Genomic DNA, 10,738 nt, shown 5'->3' with positions numbered 1-10,738 from the left:
GCTGCTCTTGCTTCACTCTTCGTCTGCCTGTTAAGTTACTTTGCAATATACAATGCAGAACCCAAAATTCGTCCGCAGCGATACGCAGCCATTCTAGTCAATGTTTTAAACCACATTGACTCCACCATGGTCCGGTTCAGCAGCGGACCTGAGCTCCACGTGAAATAAGCGGCTGTTCTATTTCTGACGGTCACCGCAAGCAGCCCACGTGAATTTACACAGAGCACCTCAAGCTGGTGGAAGCCAGACACAGAAACAGCATAGAGAACATATACATATATACACATATACATATATATACATATACATATATACACATACATACACACACATACACACATTGTAGTAATTCTTCTGACTTTTTTCTTTAGCCTTTGCTTTTTGTAAAATATTGTTATTTCATTTAAAGTAAACCATCTAAAAAAAGAGGGAAAATGTCTCTTTGCAAGCTCGAATATCATCCGAAATATGTCATTTTATTATAAAAAATTTGTGACGTGGAACCTGAACTGGCCAAGTGAAATATCTAAATAGCAAGAGTGATAAAATGTGTCATAACCAACATACAATTATGAACAAAGAACTTGATGCCTACAAATTATATTCTCCAGATGTAAGAGAACATGCTTGCAAAAGTCATTATTAACCTTTTTTTTATATACAACCTAATCATCAAACTACACTACACAGATATGATGGACTTACGTCTATGTCTATATATAAAATACACACTGACGTAGGTCCACAGATAAATTATGGGCATACGTCTATGTGTATTTTACATTAAATAGCTAAGCCATTTGGTGTGTAAGTCTACTTAGCAGGCTATCTTAATCATGATCCAACTTTTCAAAGGAGAAACAAAAGACAGTTTATTCAATGTTAAGACTGAGAACCAATTTCCAACGAATATCCCGTCAGAAAATAGGTTTTTAAATAGGTCACCAATATGTACAACAGATTCAGATAATCAAAGGGAAACTTCACCATAAAGACAAACATAATCAGACAAAACATTAATAACCAGCAGCCTTGTGCTTAAATCCCCACACAAAAAATGGTAGGTTACAACAGCTTATAGGCACTGAGGTTACTCCTGAACAAAGTGATTCAGTGTTTCAGTAACAAAAGATTAGACTTGGACAGCAGCGCATATATATATATATATAATAATATAATATATATATATATATATATAATATATATATACATACATATACATACACACATTACATACATATACATACACACACTACAATTAAAAACATGAAAATGCTACCTAACAACAAGTAGGTGCAGTTAGAGTAAACTATCTGCAACTATTCAGTAACATGACTTTTGTCTGCTATGATATCAAGTCAAAATAATGGATAATCCACAGATCAGTTTTTTGTGTTCTTTCTGCTCATGAATGCTCCGTTTATTATAGTCGATACATCTAAACTCTACTGTCAGTAACTTTACATTAATAAACCTACACCATACTATGACAGAAAACATTAATTAAAATGTGCCATCCCAGTTAAACATCTCCATTTGCCCTCAGAAGAGCTTTTTTTTTTTGTATCACTTCATCTAAAATCAGTAAGCTGATTAAAATAACTGGAGAAATCCTTCATCCCATCACCTTCATTAATCATCTAATCATCAGCTTGACCTATACAGTATTATCATACACATGAAAACATTATGTTTAGTGAGCTAAGTTAAAACAGAAACTGTGTTCATCAGTAGCGTAACATGTAACAGGATGTATCTTATCTTATAGCATCCAATCTGATTGCCTGAGAGGAAAGTGACTAGCACTTCATAGTATGAAGTGTACCGATAGACTGTTTACCCCTCTACATGCTGATCTAATGACACAAATATGTATACAAACATTATACAAATCCATCATTTGCTGATGTTGAAACATTCTCATGTCAAGTATGCTTTTTATATAATCCCAACTCTGTGCTCAATGTTTATTTTTGAGGCCCCTGTGTGTTACTTCTACATGAACAGAGATATGGAAAGATCCTAATACTTCCCACCAGATTTTTTTAAAACTGACATTTAAATAAATGCACTTTTGCACTTAAACCAAGTCTCTCTCAGTAAGTGGTGCACCGCAGATTATCTCACGCTCGCATCTATCGCCAATGTTAAATGCATTTCTGGGATTGCCAATTTTATTTTTTTGTCGTCTTCACTCTGCATATTCAGTTTGTATTTTCCTACATTTCCCAAAATAATGTTTGAACATGCTGTAGACTAATGAGAGTGATAAAGAGTGCAATGACAACGAAGACATGTGCACTGTCTTCTGTATTATATCACAAAGTGGAGAATGGGGGCCGCTCACGAGTCTGATTTCGCAGAGAGAAGAATTTCCCTCGTCTTAACTTACTTGTTTTCTGGCTCTTTTCATTAAATAATCAAACCCCCATCCACCAAAAACCACAGAAGAATGTTGCAACATGGCTAGTCTGGTGTATTGTATGTTGGTCAGAAGACAGACTAGCCTGAAGCACTAAGGATGTGGGGGAACAGTCTAATTTCCCTGACTCCTGCCAAAAGCTCCCTGGGCAACGGAGGAGGCAGCACCTGCTGCAGCAGTCTGGACAGTTCGGTTGGTCAGGACTCCACTGGAGAACTCCTGCTGGGCTTTGGTGAAGCTGGCACCTGTTCTTCTGTACTTAGAGTGGACCTGGGGGCATGAGAAAAGGGACACAGATCAGGGCAGTGACAGTTTTATAAATCAAAATAAATGATGAATGTGTCAACTCTTACTATCAACCTGCACAAATGAGGGATTTTAAAATAAAAGGAAAGCCTGAATAAACTGTGAATGTGTTAAATGGTTCCTGGTTTGTTACATCTGCCAAGAAGCTTATATTTTCAGTCCCATTGGTCTCTCAGAGGATTTCTTTAAACAAAATAAACATGACATTTGGTGGAAAGCTGTTTAAAATTGCTCTTTTAAAAAGGTTTTTGCTTATGGCTTTTGGTTATTGATATTTATCTTAATGGGAACGTGATTGTCTAACACTGTGTGTATTTTAATGCAGAAATCTGTTTGTGCTCTATGCTTGGCAGTGTTCATCATCATTAATTCAGAACCTGTATCCATTTTTTCTTAAGAATTAGATTAACCACTTGTTGCCTTAACACCAGTAACACAAATAGCAGTCTACAAGTTTACCAGACAAGAGTCAGAATCAAGTTTTCTAGGATTATTGACTGCCACTGAGTCTCATCATCACATCATATTTCAGCCCCCCTTGTGATATAAAGTGGGGTCTATAAGGAGGATAATCACTCCGACTGGGAGTCACAAAATTTTTGGTGAGCTCACAGGCTAGTAGTTCATTCTCAGCTGAAGAAAATATGAGAGTGCTACTGCCCTAAAAAAAGCCACAGTTAGTTTTCTAGTGGACAGATTATTTATCAGACTTATCTAACCCATTAACCATGTTCTTGTTGACTCTCAGCAAATCCTTACAGTGTTTCTTAACCTTTATTCAGCAGTTTACCCCAGAGCAGCATGCTATATTAATCTTGGTTCTCTGGTTAATATACAAATAATATCCAGATTATCTGCAAAGTAAAGTACAACATGGCTCAATATTCCCTTTGGTGAAGATTGGTTTTAGATCAGCATACCATTTTCAGTAGGATGACGGCCAGGACAGCGTTTACAGTAAAAAAGCCGGCCACCACCATCATAACCACAGCCACGGCCAAGTTTGTGCGGATCATGCTGATGGATGAGATCCATCCACTGTCAACAACAGAAACGTACAAACAAATGTGTCATGTCACAGTTTCACTACAGTGAGTGTGTATACTACAAAAAAGAGCCAATGTCCAAACCTGCTCCTGTGAGCAACGGAAGAGCAAGAAGTGTGAAAAAATGAATGAAAAGTCTCATATATTACATGATATAGAAAAGAAACCCAAAGAGAAAAGTCCCACACTTACAAAGCAGCAACTCAGATAAGTTAGGTCAGCAGGAATCTGTCAAAGAGACGCAAGAAAGGAGATACAGGGCAGGAATACACACACACAAACACAGAGATGTGAATGAAGAAACACACTGATCCCTGCATACCCACATTAAATACAAAGCAGAGTGTCGTAGCAATGACCAGCTCTCGTACATTTACACCAAACATTCAGATTAAAAAGTTTCCCACTGACCTGTTTCCCCACTTGGGGATCCCTACAGTCTGGATGATGTACACTGCCACTTGAAAGAAAAAGACAAAAAAGAAGAAGAAGAAGCTGAAGGAGCTGTCGGACCTAGAGGGGGAAAACAGACAACACAAAGGACATGTTATTGATGATGTTTAGTATTTGTCTAGACGAGACAAACGTTCACTTGTTAATTAATGTTTTTCTTCAATAACAGCTACTTTAACAGAGATAAAAACAATATAATTCAATAAAACAAATGAATCATTTACATCTGAAATAGCTGCTAACCTTAGACCAACCTTCTTTTCTATTTTGAAGTTTTAACTTTGATACTAAGCTTCCACTTTCTTTGACCGATAATTGCTGCTTGAAGAGATCTTTGCCAATTACTTCTCGTTATATAGCATTTTGATTTCCACATACTGTACCATTTGTAAAGACGACTTTCTACAACCTAAAAGCATGAAAGACAGTTCAAAAATGTAGAGTAGTCCTTTCCTGTACTAAATGAAGCTTGTGGCAGCACCCTCAAACCTTTGAATTGTAGTATATAAGTAAATAAAATATGGTGGAAGAGAAATAAAACAACTGTCTGTAAAACTTTCAAAGAAACCTAATTTTGCATTTGTTACTCTAAAGCTTTATACAAACTTATAAAAGTTGATTTCAGTTTCAGATGCTTCTCTATTGTAACACGTTTTATATAGTGGAAAGAAAAAACAAATTAAAACACTGAAAAATCGTATATATTAACATCTTCCAGTATTGAGCAGAAGTTGAGCGTGGCTCCCGTATACCACATACTAACCCCTCTGGCTGAGCTGGAGGTTGAGGATGTTCACAAACTTTTATCAAAGTAAAAACACTGCTAACTACTTCATCTGAATGCGTTCGTATTTCTTCTGCTTGCACGACAAAACAGTTACATCCAGTCCTGTCAGCGTACCTGAAGGCCTTGTAGACGGGCCTGTACCAGCAGATGAAAGCCACAGGGGTGAAGAGGATGAACCAGAGGATGGACAGACCGAAGTCAACACCGTTTGCTGGGTCTGCAGTGAAGTAAGCCAGGCATGCCAGCACGTTGAGGAAAAGAGTGGCACTGTGGACTGAAGAGACAGAAAAACCATTGAGCTGAACTCATGAACGACATCACTCTGCTTTTAAATAGCTAAAAAAAACTGTTAGCTTTTAGAGGAATTACTAGGTGTATGATGTTTTGTTAGAAACCATAATGTGTGACAGACATGATGATTTGTTGGATGGATTTTGGTTTAACAAAAAGTTTCATTGCCCTAAAATGTACAAAAAAAAGTCATCATATAATGAAAAAAGACACGAAAAATAACATGACATCGGGATGGTGATGTCTGTGTGCACCGTGTGCACTAAACCTGGTTTCAAGCTTCAAACTTACATTCAAAACAGTCAGATGTCAACCTACTATCTTATGGATCAATGGCACTTTCATATTGATAAAACAATGCGAGGAGGTACTGAGCATATACTGCGTGCAGGGGTACGTACACATCCAGAGGTAATACATTCTCTTGCAGATCCTGCGGTAGTCCTCTGGGATTTCCTCCTCAAAGTCCTGATAGAAGCAGGGCTTCACGGGGGAGAACTTGGGAAGAGGCGGCCAGTTGTTCTCTTTAGCTGACAGACGGAAACACAGGCATTGTGAGTTGTGTGTCAGTTCTAACTGTTCGTGCGTACAGCATAGAGTTTACAACAACTCACCACCAGTGTTCAGCGCTGGGCCTCCGGTCCTGTTCTGTATCTCCTGTTCTTTCCGCTCCAGCTCGGCTGCTTTCCTCTCCAGCTCCTCCTGCTGTTTGATCAGGTTAGCCTGGGCAGCAGTTGCAGTTGCCTGGTGGGTGATGGAAGAGACACTGTGTTCAATATTGTCACTACAACTCCCTATTGTATTCTCTCCATAGTAGCCCTGTTATGGGAAATGAATGAACTACCCCACAACTAATTCAGATGTGTAAGACAACCGCTGCTGAGAGCAAACTGTATCCTGATCTTTAGATCATAACTACTAATTAACTATAGATACCTATAGTTACATATTGTACAGCTATTTTCCAGTGTAGATTTCTATTTTAGATTTATGATTCTTTACTTTTGCAGTACTTTGACTCACATACTGACTGTATATAAAGATGGACAACATGACAGCTCCCCAAAGTGAACCCAAAACATCATGACTGCCACCTGGTGGCCTCATAAAGCCTGTTTCTTTCCACGTTAACGGATGGGACATGGGTCAAACTAACATTTACCCAAAGATGGTTTCTGTCATGTCAGGCAGTTCATATCACACAGCAGCTTATTTCATCCCCTTTGTTTGAAGACGTGTATGTGTGACTCACTTTTGCGCTCTGCTCCACGGAGGTCGGCAGGATGGCGGGTTGGGAGGAGGCAGCAGAGATGGGGATGGTCGTGCCGGTGTGTTTTCCCTGTGAAACGATTGAAGCGGTGCTGCTTTTTAATTAACTGAATGACCTCTCAATGATGGAACAATTACACTTCACATCAGTAGTTATAGTGAAGAACAAAAACAACAACAGAGGAGCGAACCGTTTCAGTTGCAGAGAACGGGTTGTACTCCCTGTGTTCAGCGAGTCCGCTTGTGGCTTGTGTGATTGAGGCATCCTGAAAACAGATTTAACATACATTTTTATTATTTTAGGTTCCATTTTCCTGAAATAAAAGCAACGACACTGCACTGTATTAGTGCATAATATACGTATGTTGATGTTTAAGGTAGATTATCTACAGAAATGCATCATATGTTTGCAGCGTCGCTGCACTGTGAGAAGCACGCATCTCTAAAAAAAAGTCAACTCTTCATGAGCTCAGAAAAACAGCAATCTTGTGTATATATGCTTTAAAGGAAACTGTAAACAAATATAGAGGTGAAAGCTTTTAATCAAGTTAATCGTGTTAAAGCTGTTTTCTTTTTTTAAAAGGTTAGCAGAGGGGGACTTTTGCCTGCGGCTCTTTTTAAATCTACATATGGATGATCTGCCCAAGCAACTGAAAACCTGTAATACGACTGTAGGTGCAAGGGTGGCGATACTCTAGACAACCATATCAAGTATGCAGATGATGTTCTGGTCCTCCAGCAGCTCCTTACTATACATCATGTGTATGGTGTGGTACATGCCATCAAATAAAATGCCAGTCTCTAAAAATGTCTGGTAAAATATCTTTACATTTTCTAACAGAACAAATTACAGACAATAATGATGATTTAACAGACACTGCTGCAAGATGTATGCACAGGTAAATAACTGAGTCATGCAGGTTTAGCGTGTGTACAGATGGACTGAAATGTGTCTGTTCACAGCATACTGCACACCTCTTGTACCTGTAAACTACAAAAACAACAAGCTGCCATGCCACAATATTACCTGAATGCAGGTGAAACATTTGTGGCTGCAGGAGTCGATAGTTTGCAAACTGATCTACGAACCTTGTGTGCAAATGTATTTGTTGAATGAATGATTGAAGATTTAGCATGACACACAACCAGTCCCAGCTGTGGAAACATCAGTACAGTTATCTTATTTTCTCTTTTAAAATCACCTTTTAATGCAAAGATTTAGAAAACTATTCAGCTTCCTTCTTTTAAGTGGGCCTGTATAACATTTAATCTGAACATTACACAGCTACACACCAAGTAACTGAATCAAGTACGAACTTTCATCTGTGAGATCAATAATGCTGTAACTTCTTTTCACTTAAAGTTCATATTTATCTGTCTGTCCTCACACCTGCACCCTTGGTAATGGTGCTGGTATGTTATATTGGTTTCGCAATGACACATAATTAATCACTGACCACAAATAATTGTAACTTAACCAGCGTGAAAATGTTTGATCAGGTAATACTTTGATCAGTATGTTGAAGATCACAGTACAGGTGTAAATGAATGTAGCTGCTTCAGTTTCAGGGTGCTGTACTGGTCCTGTGTTGTTGTTGTTGTGCTGGTTTACAGGGACACTTGATAAAACAGAGCCACTGTTCATGTTGTCAGTAAGTTTGAAATGAATATCTAGTAACCAAAGCGGACTATAAAACACATTATCTACCTCTAAGACAAGTAATAAAGTTACATAAGTGCCTTGAAATTGTACTTCAGGACAGTATTTGAGTAACTGTACTTAGTTACATTCCTCCTGTGTGTGTGTGTGTGTGTGTGTGTGTGTGTGTGTGTGTCCTAACCAGGAAGACACCCTACATTAACTATTAATAGTCCTCTTGGTCCACATTTGTTTCAGTTAAACCAGAATTTCTTCAGTTTAAACAAGAAAAATTACCTTTTTTTAAATTTTAAAACAAATATGCCGTATGAGTCAGGTGTGTATGTTCACCTGTAATCATTACAACCTGGAGCTGTTGGACGTGAAAACACTGGGATGTGATAATTACACTACACAAACACACACTCCGCCTAATACAGATCACACATTAGTGCAAGTGCGTCATTAAAACCAACAAAGTAACCTTCTGGTGTGCATCAATGGCGCGCTACAGCTGATGGCTACAACAGGCACCTGTTCGTCACCTGCGCAGGTGAGTCCACAGCCCGACGTACCGATAAATACACCTTTACGCTTCATAAAAACAGCCTATAACTAAACTTCAACGTGTCATACTTCATAATAGAGACGATTCTCACCCAGGAAATGCTCAGGCCAAACCCAGCAACCGACCAAACAGGTTTTTGTTGCAGCATATCTCTTTTCAGCCTCAGAAATAAACTAAAAAAACAAACAAACAGCACACTCACCTGGAAGGGATTCACGTCCACTGGGTCCGCGAAAGGGTTGCTGTCATATCCCGACATGGTGGAGGAAAGTTTATCCTGTCGTGAATTAAACAACAGCTCCTGTCCGTCGGTGGGTCGGTCTGTCGGTCGGTCGGTGTCCCCGGCGGTGGCGGTGTTGCTCCTGGATGGAGGCGCTGTTGTGTGACACGGGGCCGCGCACTGCGCATGCGTCGACCGTTAAGGTGGCTCGCGTCGACCGTTAAGGTGGCTCGTGTCGACCGTTAAGGTGGCTCGTGTCATTTCTAATCAATTACTGTACTTAGATTAAAATGTCGTTTATTTATTTGTTAATTTTTATTTTATTTTTTAAATTATTTTTAAATGTGCGGTTTCTCGTGACAGTGGATGCGCAAGTTCTAACTTCACGTCTGTGTCGAAATTAAATACATTTTCTATTTATTTATTTTTAATATTTGAAAAGTACGGAAGATGATTAGGGCCACATAAAAATTAAAAAAAGAAAACTCAGAATTCTGAGATTTTTTTTTTATTTATGTGGCCCTAATCCTCTTTCCGTAGAAAAGGTTAGAAAGCCTTCAAAAAAAGATTATTCGAGCTGTGTCATGGTCAGAGTACAATGCCCCCACAAGACCTTTTTTTTCATCGCTTTGGTCTCCTCCGGATGACTGATTTGAATCTATATCATAACGCCTGTGTGATGCATCAAATGATACCAGAAATAAACATCTAATCATTGGGGGGGAAGACTAAAAAGTACCAGCTTGTCTCTTGCATGCAGGGGACTGCAGATCTGGAACAAGCTCGATGAGAGTTTAAAAATGGTCAAATCCATCTCAACCTTCAAGAAAAGGCAAAAAAAAAATAAACTGATTCATTCTTATATAGAGAGCTGCACCCTCTGATAAAGCTACTGTTAGTATGTATGGGGACCATGTTGTCTGTCGTCTAATGTCTGTTAATGTTATATATATATATATATAGTGTATTGTCTTGATTTGTATTGTATTGTTTTGTTCTGCATGTACAGAGACCTGAATCACACACAGGTATATAATCTTCTTTTCTTTTTAAGTTTAAATAATGACAATTACTGGATGTCAATATGTTGTGCGCGTGTGTGAATAAAGAATAAAGAAAGAAATGAGACCAAGTTTATCGACTAAACCAACAAAATGAGCTGTTTTTTTTTTGTTTGTTTTTTTAAATAATAAACTTTAGGGATGTTAAGATGCCTTTAGGTGCTGTCGGAATTCTGTTTGCTAAACGTCTGAGCAAACAAAGAGTTAATGACAACATCACATGACAGGCCTGTCCTAAATACAGGTTGTTTTATTTATTTATTTTGTACTTAATATATTGTATTAGTCACCCGATGTAGCTGTTTATGTCCTGTGGTCAGTGGTGGAATATAACTAGTACGTTTACTTAAGTACTTAAAGGGCCAGTGTGTAGGATTTAGTGACATCTAGAAGTAAGAATGCAGATTGCAACCAACTGAATAATTAATTATTAAAGTAAATATAATTAGCCCAGTAACATTAAAGTGATGTGCACATTAATGCATCAAATAATTAGTCTGAAGGTTCTCAGTCATCTAGGTCATCTTTCTATGAGAAGAGTTAAATGTACAGTAGATCTACGACCAAGTCCAGTTGGCAAAATAAATCTAGAAATAAATATAGTTTGATGCTAAAAGTTTTGCACTTGTTTAAAATTTGAATGCAGCGCCTCTTTCAACATATCTGAATACATCTT

General features: G+C 38.3%; 1 protein-coding gene and 1 long non-coding RNA gene across 2 annotated transcripts in view; one reads left to right on the top strand and one right to left on the bottom strand.

Annotated features, from left to right (window-relative positions):
- Positions 1-1,115, top strand: part of LOC113746361 (uncharacterized) — a 2,741-nt gene extending 1,626 nt beyond the window's left edge. The window contains exon 2 of the long non-coding RNA XR_003462798.1: positions 741-1,115. This is a non-coding gene — a long non-coding RNA (uncharacterized LOC113746361). The remainder of the gene's footprint in view (positions 1-740) is intronic.
- A 140-nt stretch (positions 1,116-1,255) lies between these two features.
- scamp2l (secretory carrier membrane protein 2, like) lies at positions 1,256-9,192 on the bottom strand. Its single transcript, XM_010732889.3, has 9 exons — positions 8,984-9,192; positions 6,766-6,840; positions 6,558-6,644; positions 5,920-6,049; positions 5,707-5,835; positions 5,129-5,288; positions 4,186-4,287; positions 3,649-3,766; positions 1,256-2,692 (listed from the first exon to the last, which is right to left on the bottom strand). The coding sequence occupies exons 1-9, from the start codon at positions 9,038-9,040 to the stop codon at positions 2,537-2,539; spliced, it is 1,014 nt and encodes a 337-aa protein (XP_010731191.2). The 5' UTR covers positions 9,041-9,192; the 3' UTR covers positions 1,256-2,536.
- Between the last annotated feature and the right edge of the window lie 1,546 nt (positions 9,193-10,738).

Source organism: Larimichthys crocea, chromosome VIII (assembly GCF_000972845.2).
Source record: "Larimichthys crocea isolate SSNF chromosome VIII, L_crocea_2.0, whole genome shotgun sequence".
Classification (NCBI taxonomy): domain Eukaryota; kingdom Metazoa; phylum Chordata; class Actinopteri; family Sciaenidae; genus Larimichthys; species Larimichthys crocea.
This window is presented reverse-complemented; position numbering and strand designations above follow the sequence as displayed.

Coding starts and splice junctions, on each gene's coding strand:
- scamp2l (XM_010732889.3), bottom strand. CDS start 9,040: ATGTCGGGATATGACAGCAACCCTTTCGCGGACCCAGTGGACGTGAAT. Junction 4,288..5,128: donor CCCGTCTACAAGGCCTTCAG/GTACGCTGACAG, acceptor TTCCCCCTCTAG/GTCCGACAGCTCCTTCAGCT. Junction 3,767..4,185: donor ATCCCCAAGTGGGGAAACAG/GTCAGTGGGAAA, acceptor TGTTGTTGACAG/TGGATGGATCTCATCCATCA.